At 42.2% G+C, this 19,333-nt stretch overlaps 1 protein-coding gene across 3 annotated transcripts in view; it reads left to right on the forward strand.

Moving 5' to 3' along the window:
- LOC109433087 (protein hook) overlaps positions 1–17,829 on the forward strand; it is a 43,906-nt gene extending 26,077 nt beyond the window's left edge. The window contains exons 4-5 of one of the 3 annotated variants that reach the window (XM_062851157.1): positions 15,821–15,905; positions 17,252–17,362. In XM_062851157.1, the coding sequence (XP_062707141.1) occupies positions 15,821–15,905; position 17,252 (86 nt within the window). In that variant the 3' untranslated portion in view covers positions 17,253–17,362. Of the gene's footprint in view, positions 1–15,820; positions 15,906–17,251 lie in introns of all 3 variants that reach the window. The other 2 variants (XM_029855463.2, XM_019709477.3) reach the window with 2 other exon arrangements.
- Positions 17,830–19,333: the final 1,504 nt, after the last annotated feature.

Here is a 19,333-nt window from a genome sequence, read left to right on the forward strand (position 1 = left end):
GTATCTACATGCTTAACATGTTTATATTTTCTTCTTTATTATATCAAAAATCAAGTTTGAAAATATCTTCTGCTGCCGGGGCAAAATGGACACTCACCTTTTTGAAAGAAGCGACAAGGGAAAAATATAACCTAAATCACAAACCAACCAAATTATTCGATTTCAGTATATTTTCGGTTAAATGTTCACTATAGTAGACATAGGGTGAAACAAATTGGTCAAAAAACGACAGAAGTGAAAAATAGTTGTTCTAGGCACAGCTGTACATGCCGACAAAAACGAAGCTTTATCCAAAACAGCCTGAATTTAAATAAACTGAACAAAAATGAACTACTTCTGCGTATTATTCATCCAAAATAGTTGTTTTGTAATGAAATGACTTTATAGGTGTAAATAATGTACGAAATTCGTAAAAGTTTCATGGTGTCCATATTGCCCCATGGGGGTGTCCATTCTGCCCCGTATGCTTGAAGACGGTCATGAAAAACTAACATTTTTCAAAACATTTTTTGAAGTGGATAAATCATTTTTCTTCGTGAACATTCTTATGCAATAGATGCAAAATAGACTTTAAAAGGTTACATGTATCAAAAAACTAAACTTTTTTGACATCTTGCCAGGTAAAGTTGGCAAAAACCTTAGGGTGTCCATATTGCCCCGCCTACCCCTATCATCCGCGAAATGTCATACCGCGAAAAAGCACGCCGCGAAATAGGTTACCGCGAAATATTATACAATCGAGAAAATAGTCCATTTGTCTAAAACGTAGTTTCAGGAAAGAAACATTCGAAATTAAAATTATACTTGATTTTACACGAACAAGTTGCGTCCTCCGTTTTTTGTACATGGAAATTATAATTTTCACACCATCTAAAATAAGATTAAGTGATTAATTTATTGCAGGTCGATTAAAACCTGATATTTCTAGAACACATGCAAGTAGTTTTGCTGTATCTACATGCTTAACATGTTTATATTTTTTTTCTTTATTATATCAAAAATCAAGTTTGGAAATATCTTCTGCTGCCGGGGCAAAATGGACACTCACCTTTTTGAAAGAAGCGGCAAGGGAAAAATATAACCTAAATCACAAATCAACAAAATTCTTCGATTTCAGTATATTTTCGATTAAATGTTCACTATAGTAGACATAGGGTGAAACAAATTGGTCAAAAAACGACAGCAGTGGAAAATAGTTGGTCTAAGCACAGCTGTACATGCCGACGAAAACGAAGCTTTATCCAAAACAGCCTGAATTTAAATTAACTGAACATAAATGAACTACTTCGGCGTATTATTCATCCATAATAGTTGTTTTGTAATGAAATGACTTTATAGGTGTAAATAATGTACGAAATTCGTAAAAGTCTCATGGTGTCCATATTGCCCCATGGGGGTGTTCATTCTGCCCCGTATGCTTGAAGACAGTCATGAAAAACTAACATTTTTCAAAACATTTTTTGAAGTGGATAAATATTTTTTCTTCGTGAGCATTGTTATGCAATAGATGCTAAATAGACTTTAAAAGGATACATGTATCAAAAAACTAAACTTTTTTACATCTTGCCAGGTGAAGTTGGCGAAAACCTTAGGGTGTCCATATTGCCCCGCCTACCCCTAAGAGCTAAAAAGAACAAAAATAATAATTGAATTTGTCCCGGAAAATAACTCAATGATAACTAGTTTTTATCATTATAAAAACAGTGTGTTGCGGACCCAAGGAGATGGCATCCTATTTTTTCTCTATGGAGTTTGACAGATTGGATTGTGCCTCCTTACGTGGAGCATAAATTTATACTCCAGTCAAAATGTTCACCAACACAATCGTGAAAGTGGGATGTTTATCCTTTTACGAGGGATATTGGATCAAAACGCTTGTTTCAGATTAGATCTCATGAATGTGTTGAGTATGAAAATGCGCAATAAATTAATAAATTTGAATGTTAGAGTGTCGGTATTTAAATCAAGCTCCTATAGAGTACTAGTTCTTTGTAAAAAGACACACAACAATTCTTTTCGCAAACTTTCTTTGTCAAGGTGCGTTTTTCTTCATTTGCTCCCGTTGCTGTATTGAGTGAATGTTAGTATTGGTGAGCTCTGGTTGCGCACGATAAGCGGCAACAATATCAGATCACCGTAGCATCCCCGTGTGCGGACCCTTCGACTCCGGAGCAATGTGAGCCCATAGTGGGTGAAGTGAAGGATGAAATGACAGATTGCGAATTGTCATTGCAGATCTGTCATCTATGATTGTCATGTAGAATGATAAGCAAGATTAAATCGAAGACGGTAGAAGATTTGATGTAATAATTTGAATTCCTTTTTTTATTGAAATAATCTAATAATTTGTATGATTGTAGATTCTTGACCTAGTTGATCTAGATTAGTGTTCTGTTTGTGTGAAATTGAATTAATTCGGACACTAAGTTGTAAGTACGAGCCAAAACAAAAAATGAAACTGAAGTAATAAAAAAATACTATTGCAGCTTTAGCGATACTCTGCGGAAAAGAGCGAGTTGCTTTAAGACCTCCGAAAGAACGAAATCACACCAACAGAATCTAAAGAACTTAAGGATTCGGAAAGTTGAACCATGAATCGGACATCGGTTGTAAGGCAGACACGATCGCGGGCACGGGTTACAGCGGAAGATGCACCTAACCTCCAGTTTGACGACCTACGTGAGAATGCATCCGTGAAGTCATCGGAGGGCAATTTCGAAGCATCCGTAGTCGACGATGAACGTGCGGACGAAAGGGATTGCGGCGCTTGCGATCGTCCGAATAAGGCCGAGTGGTTTATGGTGCAATGTGGAAATTGTACAAAGTGGTATCACTTTTCCTGCGCCGGTGTGACTTGCAAAACAGTGCACTCCAAATCCTACACCTGTGCACTTTGCGCTCCCCGCATACCCATCCCTCCTCCAACCTCGGTATCTGTCCGGACAAGTACGTCTAGCTCACGTAGAGCACGACTAGCCCGTGAGATGCAACGTCTCGAGGAAGAGCGCGCCTTGCAAGAAAAGATTCAACAAGCGACGTTGGAGAAACTGGAGCGCGAGAAGGAGTATATCGCACGTAAATATGAACTACTGGAGCAGCAGGACGAAGTGGATAGTTCGAGTTTGCGAAGCGATCGATCCAACCAAACTAACAGAGTGAAGGAGTGGGTCCATGAGCAAAACAGTGCCTCGGGAGTTATCAGTGCTATCGTTGAGGAGCCAGAAGTATTTATTGTAAGCACAAACGCTGCAGCGTCAGTTAACGATAACGACGTGAAGATAACATCCACTCCATTAAAGACTGCGGCCCTGGAGGATATTCAGAGTCGCCCTCAATCCAGCATTGGTGGTGTAGCTGACAGCCATCTGGAGAAAACGTTCGGTAGCATAACCATCGATGGTATCGAACGTCTCGTCGAAACAGCAGGTGCGAAGGGTGGTGTGCCGCTGGTAGACGTACAGCCGCTTGTGAATCTTCTTGAATATTCTCCACCGACGATTCCCGAGAGAGGTGCACGTCCAAGGAATCCGATGCCTTTATACGAGAAGTGGCGTAGAGAGACCGAGGACCTACGTCAGCAACACAATCGGCAACAACAACAACACGATATGGAAATGGAAATTCGACGCAAACGCGAGCTCGACCTTGTCAACAAACTCAACCAAATGAAGAGCATCCAGGAAGAGCAGTTTGAGTTGCAGCGTCGGCGCGAGGTCGACCTTTTTCGTCAACTGCAGATTCGAGAAAAAGAAGAAGCAGAGATAAAAAAACAGCAACAGAACGAACTAATAGAACGGGATGCGGAGTTGCAACGTTTGCAGAAAATAGAGTCCGCATTTTTGAAGATGCAGAAGCAGACTGGCACGTGTGGACGGAACTCAAACGACGCAGCTACAGCAGTATCAGTACAGGAGCCAGCCCAACCACCGGGAGCGTGGTCGCGATTCCAAGGTTGTACGCAAGTAGATGGTGGTAACGACATCCCTGGTCAACCCAATCACCTGGTAAGTGTACCCAATTTGTCAGCCATTACTTTGGAATCAATAAATACCACCCCCTCACATACGCCTCACCTACAACCCGACTTGGATGAGCTTTCGATGATCACTCCAATTGGTGGTCGATCGCAATACTCTATGCCCGTGAATCAATCTGTGCCAACATGTACCCCTCGTGCCACCTCTCAGCATGAAACACCATTGAATTTTCCTATGTATCCCCCCCATGTCATTCCTCAGCATGACCCTCGACAGCCATTCGTTCAAGTAAGCCCCCCTGTCGTAAATTGCGGTCCACTACCAATCCAGCATGGTCCGACGCCGCAGCAAGTGGTGGCAAGGCAGGTAATTTCCAGGGAACTTCCAACATTTACTGGGGATCCTATTGAGTGGCCGATGTTTAGCAGCAGCTTTCTGCATTCGACGAGCGCTTGTGGATATACGGACTCCGAAAATCTACTGCGGCTTCAGCGGTGTCTCAAAGGCACAGCCAAAGATGCAGTTAGCAGCCTTCTGTTACACCCATCGTCGGTTCCACAGATCATTAAGACACTGCAAACCTTGTATGGCCGGCCAGAGCAAATCGTTACCAATATGCTCACCAAGGTGCGCAATACTCCTGCGCCAAAAGCGGATCGATTGGATACGTGGGTAACATTCGGTTTGATGGTGCAAAACTTGTGCGGTCATCTCAGAGCAGTCGGGTTGGAGAATCATCTATCCAATCCCATTCTGTTGCAGGAACTCGTAGAAAAGCTGCCACCTACTGTAAAGTTTAACTGGGCGCTCTATCAACAAAATCTGCCCGTGGTGGATCTTAGCAGTTTTGGGAATTACATGGAGCAGGTTGCAACCGCCACAAGTAGCGTGGCCACGCCATTGCTAAGCCACCCGAAGACGAGCAAGGATGATCGACCCAAGGGCAAGGATAAGGCGTTTGTTAATGCACATGCGGCATTGACCCAAGAGGAAACCGATCCAGATGGTGAATATCAACAGTTACACGTTGCAGTGAAGAACATAGAACCAGCATCGACATGTCCGTCTTGCGGCGGCGGGGGTCATCAGACGGCGAATTGCTCGACGTTCAAAAAATTGTGTGTTGATGCTCGTTGGAAGGAAGTGAAGGAGAAGCAGCTTTGCAGTCGGTGCTTGACTGCGCACAGTCGCTGGCCGTGTCGTGGAGAAGTTTGTGGGTTGAACGGTTGCCAGAGACGCCACCACCGGTTGCTTCATTCTGACTTGTCTAGAGAGGAGAAGAAGCCAATTGAGGAGACGAAGAATGCCACTGTTACGGTTCATCGTAAGCTGACATCGTCGACGCTGTTCCGTATGCTACCTGTCACACTCTACGGAAGCAAAGGTAAAGTTGATACGTTTGCCTTTCTAGATGACGGATCTTCCGTTACCATGATAGATCAATCGACCGCAGAAGCGCTCGGGCTTGAAGGAAACACGGAAACCTTATGCATCCACTGGACTGGAGGAATACAGAAGAAACTATGTGCTCAGCAAGTTGCAGTAGAAGTATCAGCCGTAGGCAGCGAGAAGCGGTTCAAGGCATCGGAGGTGTACGTTGTCGAAAACCTAGGCTTGCCTGAACAAACAATCGACTTCCAGGAAATGAAAAAGCGCTTCACCTATCTCGAAGGGTTGCCGGTGAGAAGTTTTTCAGGAGCTGTTCCTGGGCTGATGATAGGACTGAACAACATTCACCTGCTGGCCACCCTTAAACTGCGTGAAGGACGGATCGGCGAACCTATAGCGACAAAGACACGTATTGGCTGGGCCGTTTATGGAAGTATACGTGGGGGAGTCGATCAACTTCCACACCGTCAAATGCACATCGACGCAAGAACATCTGACGAAGAATTACACTCCTACGTCCAAGACTTTTTTGCTCTTGAAAGCCTAGGGATTTCTGTGGTACCAGAAGTGGAAACGGTAGAAGACCAACGGGCTCGGAAGATCCTGGAGGCAACGACGCGGCGCACTGAGAGCGGAAGGTTTCAAACGGGTTTGCTCTGGAAGAACGATTACGTTCAATTTCCGGACAGCGAGCTGATGGCTAAACGGCGGCTCCTGTGTCTCGAGAAGCGGCTCAGCAAAGATCCAGAGCTGTATAACAACGTTCGCCGCCTTATAGCAGAAATGCAGGAGAAGGGCTATACACATAAAGCAACCGCTGAAGAGTTGGCAGAGTTCGAGCGTCGTCGATCCTGGTTCCTACCGCTGGGAGTAGTACTAAACCCCAAGAAACCGGGAAAAGTGAGACTTATCTGGGACGCTGCGGCCAAGGTCGAAGGTGTTTCATTAAACACGGAGTTATTGAGCGGTCCAGATCTACTCGCACCGTTGATGAGAGTGATGTTCGGATTCCGCGAAAGACAGGTGGCTATATGCGCAGATATCATGGAAATGTTTCACCAAATATTGATTCAGAAGGAAGATCGCAGTGCTCAACTGTACAAATGGAGAGACTCGCCGGACCTGCCGATAGAAACCATGGTAATGGACGTCGCAATCTTCGGCGCAACATGTTCTCCAGCACACTCGCAGTTCGTGAAAAACAAGAATGCCGACGAACATGAGGCAATACACCCCAGAGCAGCGGAAGCGATAAAAAAGAAACATTATGTCGATGACTACCTCGACAGCCTTGATACGGCGCAGGAAGCAACGGAGTTAGCTCTGGAGGTGGCAAAGGTTCACGCCGCTGGTGGATTCTTCATTCGAAATTGGATATCGAACGATCACACAGTACTGCAGCGAATCGGGGAAACCAATCCAACCACAGTGAAAAGTTTCATCGGAGAAAGTCAAACTGAACGTTTGCTGGGGATGGCCTGGTTACCGGATGCGGATGTTTTCACTTTCACGCTAAACTTTCGCCACGATATTCGGATTCTGATTGAAGGCGAGGTTGTTCCATCGAAACGAGAAATGCTACGAGTGGTGATGAGCATCTACGACCCTCTTGGACTTGTGGCTGCATTTGTTATTCATGGGAAGATCCTCATCCAAGACGTCTGGAGAGCGGGAATCGATTGGGATCAGAAAGTTCCTCAGGACGTGTTCAGTCGATGGAAGCTGTGGTTAGCAGTTCTGTTGAAAATGGGCGATGTTAGGATTCCCCGTTGCTACTTTCCACAGTACGATCCAAATAGCTATCGTTCGCTTCAGCTACACATATTCGTAGATGCGAGTGAACAGGCCTTTGCTGCTTGTGCGTATTTTCGTATCGTCGATAGAGGAACAGTTCGTTGTTGTTTAGTGGCGTCGAAAACTAAAGTAGCACCGCTCAAACCGCTATCGATTCCTCGTCTAGAGCTTATGGCAGCGGTGATAGGAGCTCGCTTGAAGAAAACAATAATCGAGAATCATTCCCTGAGGATTCAACAGACGTTTTTCCACAGTGATGCCGGAACAGTCCTCTCCTGGATCCGGTCGGATCCACGCCGGTACCGACAGTTTGTAGCATTCCGTGTTAGTGAAGTTTTGAGCTTGTCAACGGTAGATGAATGGCGATGGGTCCCAACGAAACTCAATGTAGCCGATGAAGCCACGAAATGGGGAAGAGGTCCATCGTTCAAACCAGGCAGCAAAATCATGGTAGGGCCATTATTCCTTTACGACGACGAGCGAGAATGGCCAAAGGATCATCGATCGGAGGAGAAAGAAACTGATGAAGAACTCCGGCCAGCGTACATTTTCAGCCATTTTCTGGTGAAACCGCTGGTGGATTTCGAAAACTTTTCAAAATGGGAGCGACTACTGCGATGTGTTGCGTTCGTTCACCGTTTCGTGGACAATTTGAAACAACGTTGCAGAAAGGAACCTGGAACTGAAGGAGGACTCACGTCGCTGGAACTGCAGAAAGCCGAACATACACTATGGAAATTAGTACAATCTGATGCCTACCCGGATGAAGTGGCCACCCTGAAATACAATACTCAAGCCGTTAAGCCGAACCTGAAAATACTGGAGAAAAGGAGCCCGCTCTCGAAGTTGTCACCGATGATGGATAAAGATGGAGTTCTTCGAATAGACGGTCGAACAGCTCACAGTAACTACGTAGCCTACGATGCAAAATACCCAATCATTCTAGCAAAGGAACACGCGATAACTACACTGCTGCTGGACTGGTATCATCGGAAATATCGACATGCGAACAACGAGACCGTGGTCAACGAAGTTCGTCAGAGGTTCCACGTACCGAATGTGAGGGTTCAAGTGCGAGCAGCGAAGAAGCGGTGTATGTGGTGTCAGGTGTACAAAGCCGTTCCTGCACCACCTAAAATGGGGCCGTTGCCACAAGCGCGATTGACACCGTTCAAGCGACCCTTTACCTATTCCGGAATCGATTATTTTGGGCCATATTTCGTCAAAGTTGGGCGTTCTGCGGTGAAAAGATGGGTCGCTCTGTTTACGTGTTTGGTAACTCGGGCGATTCACGTGGAGATGGCAAGCAGCCTATCAACGGACTCGTGCAAGAAGGCTATACGGAGATTCATCGCGCGCAGGGGGGCTCCCGTGGAGATCTACTCGGACCGTGGGACCAACTTCATCGGTGCTAGTCGTGAATTGATAGAAGAGATTAATCGTATTAACGTTGAACTCAGCAGTACCTTCACAGATCACCAGACGCAGTGGAAGTTCAACCCGCCGGCTGCTCCCCACATGGGAGGATGCTGGGAAAGAATGGTTCGGTCGGTCAAAGTTGCTTTAGGCGTGCTGCCTTTTGAAAGTAAGCTAGATGAAGAGTCCTTAGCAACGTTTCTTGCAGAAGCCGAGCACATGATAAACTCGCGTCCTTTGACGTTCGTGCCTATCGAAAGCGATGATCACGAGTCGCTCACGCCGAACCACTTCCTGATGCTGAGCTCGAATGGGGTAAAGCAACCAGAAAAAACACCTGTAAACGAGGGCATGGCACTGAGGGGAAGCTGGAACAAAATACAACACACTCTGGACAATTTCTGGCGCCGCTGGTTGAAGGAATATCAGCCGACTATAACACGGCGAACTAAATGGTTCAACGATGTCCGACATGTCCGGGAGGGTGATTTGGTGGTAATGGCAGATGAGGGGGTGAGGAATCGGTGGCTTAGGGGTCGAATAGTGAAGACATACCCAGGACGAGACGGCGTACCAAGGCGTGCTGATGTGCGAACTCCTGATGGATCGGTGATGCGAGATCGACCAGTAGCCAAATTGGCTCTGTTGGATATTAATACTGGAAGTGACGCCGAACCGGAAGTTCTGGCGACACGTGGGGGAGAATGTTGCGGACCCTTCGACTCCGGAGCAATGTGAGCCCATAGTGGGTGAAGTGAAGGATGAAATGACAGATTGCGAATTGTCATTGCAGATCTGTCATCTATGATTGTCATGTAGAATGATAAGCAAGATTAAATCGAAGACGGTAGAAGATTTGATGTAATAATTTGAATTCCTTTTTTTATTGAAATAATCTAATAATTTGTATGATTGTAGATTCTTGACCTAGTTGATCTAGATTAGTGTTCTGTTTGTGTGAAATTGAATTAATTCGGACACTAAGTTGTAAGTACGAGCCAAAACAAAAAATGAAACTGAAGTAATAAAAAAATACTATTGCAGCTTTAGCGATACTCTGCGGAAAAGAGCGAGTTGCTTTAAGACCTCCGAAAGAACGAAATCACACCAACACAGTGTTTTAAATTCAGGAATGTTTTGTCCTTGGTTTGGTTTTACAATACCAAAATTAGTTATCATTGATTTTTTTTCCGACACAAAGTCAATTTTTTTTGTTCTTCTAGCTCTTATTCCCAACAAACCAATAACAAGCTTTGCCATTTAGCTATTCATTTTTAATGGCAATATTTGATCTTCGCATGTTATTCTTTTTGACAAAATACAAAAATACAAAATAAATCATCAATGATAAAATAAGTTATGATTGCAAAATATGCCATTTAGATATTATTTTACTTGGGATGTTCAGAAGAACTTATTTTGTCATCATCCAGTCATTTCTTGTTATTCAATAACTTAGAAATAACAAATTTTGCAATGATAACATTTTTTTTTGTTTTTAGCGAGTTATTCATAAATAACATAATAGTAAAATGAGAAATGATGGCGAAACTTTTTGTTTTTGGTTTGTTTGTGCCGTTCGTGCCCTCTATCCAAGGAGTGGCAGCCCAGGTGTCAATCTGAATGTTTACCCAACACATCTATACCGGAATAGCTGGCTCAGGATCAATAATGTCATGTGATGATCCAGTGCGAGCTAACTAGTTAGCCAATTCATTTCCAGCGATGGAAGAATGGCCAGGTACCCATACAAGGTGAACAGCGTTTGCTGAATTCAGCTCCTCGATTTGAGTTCGACAAGCGATAGATAACTTCGACCTAGAGTTGGTCGAAGCAAGTGCTTTAATAGCAGCCTGGGTATCTATCTGAACAGAATTATATTACTTTGCCCATTACGTTGTGCTGAACCCAAGAAACAGAACTAGTTGAACAACAGTTTCTTAAGCTAAAGTTTGCTTAAGAATGGTTTGTACCACTCTTGTACAGCAAAAATGTTTGTTGGGAAGTGCTAATTGCACTCCGCACGTAAAAGCAAAGATTTCGGCCTGAAAAATAGTGAAGTGTTTAACAAGTGAGTAAGACTGATGTGGCCTTAGCTGACGAGAATGGACACCTGCTCGACCTTCGAGAAGGAGCCATCAGTGTAACATACGATGCCGTCTGAAATACTTCTTTCCAGATATCCAAATGTCCACTCTTCCCGTCAAGGGAATTTCGTGGAAAATGTCCTATAAAGATAAGTGACATTTCAACACACGAACACTAGCGCGAATTTTTCCATACACAAAAATGCACGCCTATTCAAAGGCTATTCAGATTGCATATGCAAATATATTTTTTTTTTTTTTGCTAGGTTTCTAGCTGCACTCTGAATAGAGTTGAAACCTCTACACTAGACCCGAAGATAGAAAAGAGTACGTAATCTTTCAGAAGCAGTTTGCCAGCCGTACGCGGAAAATGATATCCATTAAGACACTGTTGCAACTGACTCAAAAAGTTACGGTAGAAGATTGGAAAGTTTTCAATTGGTCAGTCAGTCAGGATTTGCCTATGTAGTGTTATGGTCACACAATTTGTGTTTGTCTTTTTGTTTGATTTTGTGGTATGGTTCCGTAAAATATGTATTTCTCCTCGTTAAGTCAGTTGTCGTATGTTTTCTTTTCATCGAATCAATCGAACTCCGTATGTTAAAATATAGTCGATCCTGTGTCAAATTGTTTTCTTGATTTCGCTCTAATCGTTTTCTACTTCTCTGTGTTCATCTCTTGTGTCCTTAAATTGTCATCGGTCCAAAACCCACAGAAACATGTAACTGAACTTCTGATATTTTTTTGTTGGTGTCATAATACCATCTAAAAGATAAACAAAAATACACCAAGTTGGTCAGTTGACTGCAAAAAAAAATTAAAATAATAAAGATTGCTTGTCAACTATTATGTATTCATCCCCCTACAAATACTATTAAAAATATTCAAATTCGTTCAATTGTCCTATCGGTCCTACCTAGATAAACCATGTCATTTTCTCAAGTGTAGCCTAGAAATGTCAACCTAATCATACACAAGTAACGTTGTTCAGTTAATAAAAGCAGTCAGTTTTTGTCCAAAATGTCACGTCGAACGCATTCGCGTCAACAATGCGTTTAAGTGTTCGCACGTTAGCTTCGAATCTATCAGCACAATTAAGTGCTGCAAATCTCCTTCCCATTAATTCTTCGGTCGATTTTAATTGCTTTATTTAAAGAAAATATGACCAACTAACATTCTAAAAATTCAAAAAAGCGACTATGACATTAATAAATTACTAATCAAAATCAACCGAGAAACGTGGAAAATAGAGCCCAAACAACATTTTGAAGTCAGCTGGCTGTAAAAGGTATCAAAACCTGTCACAAATCCTACAATACTTTTATTAGGATTTGTAACGATCATCAAAACCTTCTTAAATCCAACCGACTTGGAACTATTGCTTGGGAATAGACTCTAATGAGCCCTGGCGGATCCTCCATGTTTATCGAGCATGTCTGATGCATATGATCAGCCATACTCCATCTGCAGCAGCCGGTTCGTGATGAACCGTTGGAGGCGCATTAAAGTGTTAAAAAGGTGATATGTTTCACTAAAGAACACTACAATACAATAATCAAAATGAAACTCCTTCACTTTAATACCGTCAACCCCTGCGAACTTGGCCAGGGCATATGCAAATATTACCCAATTGATTTGGGTAAAACGGCTAAATAATGATAAAACTAACAACCGCGGTAAGAGTGCAAAAAATTTCCCCCGAGTTTCACAACTACATCTACAAAGGAGACAGGCATACATTTGAACGTGATTACCACTATATTTATGGAAAATTATAATTCACCAATAGTGGAAACAATGAGGTTTGTAATGATCTGCGGTTAACGGGAGTTTCCTCTAGTAGTCCAAGTACCCGTAGACGGTAAGTGCAAGAAAATGCTTCTTGTTTAAGATGAATGTGTAAAGGGCAATGTCGAAGAGAACTTCGGGCGCTGCCGTTATAAGATATCAGGCGGGCAAAAATCAAAAAAGTGACCCTCACCAAATCTTTTTGTGTAATTTTTTGTCGAAAGTCAACATCTCAGTTAAGAAAAGCCCAAAGTTTCAAGTCTCTAGCGCTTTGCGTTTCTGAGGTATGAAATGTCAAAGTTGGGAATTTACAAAAACATCGAACTTTATGCTTGGTTTATTTTAAATCTTTTTTTTGAGATTTTTTTTCATGAGAAACCCCTTAGTTTGCAATACATTATTTAAATCACTAGGTTTTTTTGCGTTGATTTGCGCAAATCCCAGCAGCTCTCAAGCATAACCGAGGTCTATTCTTTGGACTTTGAAACCAGGCTTTTTAAAAAATAGGTAATTTTAGTACAATTTCTTATTTTTTTTATATATAACAATAGCAAATGTATCGCTTTCATATTTTTTCCATGTAGTGTATGGACTGTTGCATATCAAAACCAAAAAAAAAAATAGTAATTTGATTTGCAATCAAAGTTTGGATCGATTTAATTTTTAATTTACTTTAAATTAATAAGTATATACGCCCTTTTCAAAAGTTAGTCTCGAAATATTGAAAAAGCAAATTAACGAAATATTTCGATAGTAAGGCTGATACAAATTTTATTTTGACTTTTTGTCTCCCCCCCCCCCCCCTTTAAAATTTTTTGGGTGGATTTTGCATTTTGAGGGGGCAGATAAAAAAATATCAAAATTTCGGGTTTTGCTCAAAATTCTTTAACAAATCCGATGAGTTTTAAATATTTTTCAAATTAAATGCTTTATTATTTTTATCCCCCCCTCGACCAGTCAAAGAGTGGTGGGACAAAAAGTGAAATAAATATTTGTAACGGCCTAAATAAATGATAAAAATATTTTCGTCCGCCTGCTTGTATGGAAATCGCCCATAGTGCCGTGGTAGTTGAAGAGAACGCTCCAGACATCGCCATTGAGCACATCCTTTGGAGATGGCCTAATTTTGATTGGATCGTTCTCACTTCGCCCTTCTGCCACCGCACAAGACATCCATAGGCCAATATTCGTCGAATAACAGGTGTTAACCCCAAGTTGTACCAAAGGTTCGCCGGCATTGCCCGAAGGCCATACAAGCTTTCTTGATTCTGAACTCAAAGTGAGGTATCCAGGAAAGCATGAAATGAAGAATAACTCCAACTTTACCTGTTCAATCACATCGATTTCAGAATAAAAGAGACGCAAGGATTGAACGCCATAATGGTTTCGCCTTTCCGTGAAAAGAACAATAGAAGTTTACTCGGATTTACCGAAAAACCATATTGCATCAGGTCGAAAATGGTGCTGATTAGGGTGGCCCACACTTATATGAAAAACTAAAAAAAATAAAATCCCAACTCTTACGTCCTTAATCGGTTGTTTTGAACTCTCAGAAGAGAACGTAGAAATTTGAGCAAATTCGAATAAGCCTAAAGGGGGCGCTCAACAAGCTTGAAGTTTGTATTGGAAAACGTGGCCAAAATTTGGCACATTTAATGTATGCAGAAAGCTTAGGTTCTCGATGTTTGCCGCTAGGTGGCGCTATAAGCATTTAATAATAAAACCCTTTGGTATAATTTTAGGTGACTACACCGTGTTAACGTCGTTAATTGTACAAAATAAAACGGCTTCGTACTTCATCAACATAGAAACTCATATTTTTTCTCTTCTGGTCATAGCCGCTAATAGCAATGGCGAGGACAGGAACCTAATTTGTTTCAACGTAAAACCATTACTTTTTAAAATTAGGTGAAATACGGCGTGGGTGCCAGCTGAAATGGATTTACAAAACATAAGCGATCAGCAGAAACAAATAAAGGACAGTTTATTCCAAAACATAGCTGTATTTGATCAGTGTTAGATGGCCTTTGAATAAATGAATAAATTTACTTTAAAAATCCTTATTAAAGACGTGAAATTTGTTTAATTTGATTTTGTATGAGAGGACACGGTGTATATACCAAACAACTTTGTCGAAGACCACAGTGATATGACGTCTGTTAAAAAAGTTAAAGATAAAGTGAGGCGAAACATGTTGATTGTTTTTCCAGTACATGTAAAGGAATAATATCAATAATGAAATCTCAATACTTCGCCTTACGTTGTCTAGGGAATAACTGGTATAACTATTCTCACAGACGTCGGATCACTTTGCAGTCTTCGACAAAGTTTGGGGTCATTCAAATATGACGTCCATCGTTTAGGGGGGAGGGGGGGGGTCTGAAAAAGTGTGACACTCCATGTATAAGGTATACAAAATAGCGTGACAGAGGGGGGAGAGGGGGTCTAAAATTCCCGGAAAATGATGGACGTCATATTTGAATCGGCCCTTTTGTTGACAAGCACACAGGCTCGAGGCATAACATGCGAGTTTGCCATTTCATTTTTACTGATAGTAATAAACACCGGGTTCACAATGCTTCCTAGATAGAAATTACCCTTAAGAAAGTAAAGTTCTTGGACTAAGGCCACTTGGGCTGTACCATTTTGCATAAGTCTGCAAAGATTGATCGTGCGTTTAGGCTGAAGATTGATCTGATCTATCCTAAACAAGGAAAGATTACAATCACGGCACACAAAAAACAGCAGCAATAAAACCAGATTGACATCGATTGGAAAACGCCAAAGGCGAGGATACACAGAATACACTGTGTAAATCGCATAATGCAAAACCATATAGGTGACAATTTATACTAATTAATAACATCTTCATAATCCCGCTCTTATTTAGCCTCAAGTTTGAAACTAAAGATTGTCTCGGAGAAACACAAGGTCCACTGTGCTATTACTCCGGTTAGCGCAGTAAGGGCAAAATACTGTGGAGGGCGCCCTGGCACTCCACTCCGTTTGCGGTTAGATTTTTATTATACAACATACCCCCTCCCCTAACAATTAATTCCTAGGCACAGTACGCATATAGCCCCATCACACCATGAATTATGGGGTCACCTGTTTAGTGAAATCTTACCACAAGAACATACGGTCCGTAGTGTTATTCTTAGCTAATTGAGATTATCGCTACTAAAACTACACAGCTTTCAATGATGATCGAGAAAAGAAGTTAATGTTGATGATTAACTTCATGCGGGCTCGAACAGCCAGGAGAATACAGCTAAATTTATGCTATTTATAAAAATAACACAATTTACAAGAAAAAAAATATATTACTGTTGAGAGCGTATCACATCTTAATACTGTTTTCTATTTCAGATTTACAAGCAAACCAGAAGACGGCGAAGCATCTCCCGTTGTTTCTAGAAAGGTCAAGATTACCACCATTCGATGGCATTCAGTGGTAAGTAGACCACGTTGTCCGCGTCGATTTTTGCGAGCCGTGTTTCATAATTTCGTGGGTGTAAAAGAAAACGAACAGAATCTTTGATTCCCTTAACAGCAATTGTCCCATTAATTGTCTTCTACTAGAGACGTGTCATAGTGGAACTCAAAACTGTTCAATGAAGCTAAACAAACTGGAGATTGATTCAGTACAAGAAAGGCTTGTCTGAATACGACAACGAAAAGCAAAAACCTAAAAGAAAATCTTGGGTGCTGGCATGTGAAAACATAAACAGTGCTCCTGAAGTTGCAAGACTACAAAAAAAAACGTTTGCAAAAGATCATGCAAATAAACTAGGATATTTGAAACGTGACAATGAAGCCTTTACCAAAACTCCTCGTGAAACTTTGGATTTAGGTATTGATGGAAATTCTATTTCCAAGTTCGGTTTTTAGTGTGGATTCCAATGATATTATATCTCTGAAAGGTAAAGGATGACCTAGTTGCTTGCGTGCGCAGCTTTTTGTTTTTTCTCGCTCGTTCTCTTTGTTAAACGCAAGAAAGAGCGAGATAAAAGAGGGGGCAAAGTGCCATCTCTTTCATGTTTCTTTCTCGTGTTTGTTTACGAGAGTGAGTGATAAAAAAGAAAAAGCTGCGCACGCTAGAGTACCTAGTATAAACTCTACGAAGTCAAATAGTACAGTAAACACCTCCTCAGATTTAGCTGATGACATCTCCATGAAGGTCAGAGTGGAAAATGCAATTGTGTATTTTCAGCCTTTAAAATCTGCAGGAGTAGGTAGATGCGGTATTTCCAACAGTGATTTAAAACGGAGAAGCGGTGTTGGTTACATCACTAATTGAGATGTTCAAGGCTAGTTTGATATTCAATTACGTTACCTACATCAAAATAGAGACTTGTAAGTGTTATACTTATACAAAAAAACATATAGCCTTTCCAGTGCACTTAGTGTACGAGAAAGGCAAAAAGGAGAAGCGATACAAGATGCACCCGAAAGCTTATAGACCGATTAGTCTCTATTCATTATTGTTAAAAAGTATGAAAAAGTGTTTGACGGATTTTATCAATTCTTCTTGCATGGAAGAGTCAAAAGTCGTAATTGTACCTTTCACTAGAAGAAGGAACATCAACCTAAGAGCTTGTCGGCTTGGAGGAATACAAAATTATCGTAGTGATCGGGTCAAATACTTAGGTTTGATTGTGGATGCCAAACTTAATCGGAATGCAAGGTTTACCTGCATACCCGCGCGTTCGCCGCTTAGGTTATATCGTTATATCTGCCTATTAGCACTTAGATTTTTCTATCAATTCTAAAGCGGTTAAACGAATTTCACCTTTACAGAAGCGCTACTACTGGACAAACCACCGCAGGATGGGGAAGCTTCCTCTTCGTCGGCCACCGGAAGCGCGGGCGATGCATCGACTCTTACTTCAACTGGTTCCGGTCGGGTGGGGCCGATGGGCGTCCAAGAAGAGCAACTAATTGCGACCGCTTTCTACCGTTTGGGAATGACCTGCCAGCGGGAAGCCGTCGACTCCCGGCTCGCCATGCACAGTGGACCCGGCAACAGCTTCCTTTCCCGCCAACGTCAGCCAGCTCCGCGCAAACCTATGAACATGCAGTTTGCCAAAAAGTAGTGAAAAAAAAACCGGCGTAGAACATGCAGGACACGAGAGACCTGGTCGTCGCAGGAGAAGAAGATGAAAGGCATTCACAGGTGGTGCCTTGCTAATCATTCAGTAATCGATTTTTACCACACGACCTAGGAATAGCACTTCTAACTATTAACGTACTTTAGGATAATTTCGATATTATGTCAACCAATATATTTTACATATTTATGAATTATTTATACACGCTGTCTAAACTACTTTGAACAACATTGTGACCCTTTCCAATAAAGTATCATTATACATATTGTAACCTCTCATAGAGTTTCCAACCTAAAATAATTAATTTGATGATAGCTTTGCTACAACTATAAATTATGCTGCGAGTAAATGTAAATTACATGCAATGAAAAGTTTGGATTATATACAAACCAACGATTAGATTGAATTTTCTCATCTCATCAATCTCGCCTGCGAGAGTCAATTTCGAAACTCAGGTAGTTCCACTGGCTCAACTGTTCCACCGGTCACGCATTAGCCAAGACCTGAACCAAACTGCTCGACAACCCGAAGCGCGCAAAACCCGAGTGCACCCGAGGAGAGAGGACGGCCCGTGATTATACGAGGGGGTGGGAAAACGACGAAGCCGAATCTGCACCCGCTGAGCTATAAAAGCAGCCCCCTTCCAGGGATGGGTCTCTTTGATCCTGTGAAGGCGTATATAGTGAGTTCGGCAAAGTTAATATAATCGTAAAGTGCTAATCGCTAAGGAGTGATTTTTCTCGCACGAGTGGACCCAGTGAGCGTTATACGCTAAAAGTAAAGGAGCATTAGCTCGCCTTAGCTCAGGTGTCCGTTGACCAGTATTCGCGAGTGAAACGACCGTTTTGAAGACTGTTTCCCGCGTTAACCGCCTTCCAGAAGGCCGAACCGAACCGTCCGTCACCATACGGTTCCAGTGATTACCGACCGTCCGTCACCATACGGTCAAGTGTTTTCTTGAGCACGAAACCCCGCCAAAGTGCCAAAGTGTTAGCACCACGTGATTTCAGATAATCCCCAACCCCGTCGTTCCGGCCTTGGTGCTGGAATCCCCTATTTTCGGCCGGATTGTCTACAGTATTCCGGCAAGCACGTGCTGGAATCCCAGAAGCGTCGTTCAGAGCATCCTCCATCGTCGAAAGCGTGAGTTTAGTGCCAGTGGTTCTCAACTAGTATTCCCAAATAAATTTTCTAGTAAATTAAAATTAAATCTCGTGAGTCGCGTACTTTTCTTGCATGCATCAACTTAATTTGCAGGTTGAGAATTAGTAGATTGAACAGGTGAGTATTCCTTAGTGCGGTCTTAAGTCGGCCCTGAGATCGAATAGAGGTGAGCTGGCCTAGGGCGTGCGGACGTCCATGCCACAGACGCGTGGGCGTCATTGGTAGTTACAATTGGCGATCCTCGTGAAAAATTAGATTTCAAAATTGTTTGGCCATACCACACAATTCAACCGCACTAGGGGAGACTCACTCAAATACTTCTAAAAGTTTGTCGTGATTAGTAGGATATTAAATTTCAACTTTCGCAGCATTCAGTGTGATAGGACGTCTGTTTGATCGCAGATAGCGGCAAAAAATAGCTACCATAGGTGGCAAGCCAGAAAAACAACTATTGTTCTCTGGTGGCGAGATACAAAAAAATATAGATCGCGTGATTCGGTACGATTGCTCATCCTTTTATTCTTTGGTAGAGATACAGACTCTGGTTTAAGTTGTTTGTGCGAATTGAGATAAATTTTGTCTTTGCTTTGGTGCGTTTCTAGGTTGC

The sequence above is a fragment of the Aedes albopictus genome, chromosome 2, assembly GCF_035046485.1.
Source record: "Aedes albopictus strain Foshan chromosome 2, AalbF5, whole genome shotgun sequence".
Taxonomy (NCBI): Eukaryota; Metazoa; Arthropoda; class Insecta; order Diptera; family Culicidae; genus Aedes; species Aedes albopictus.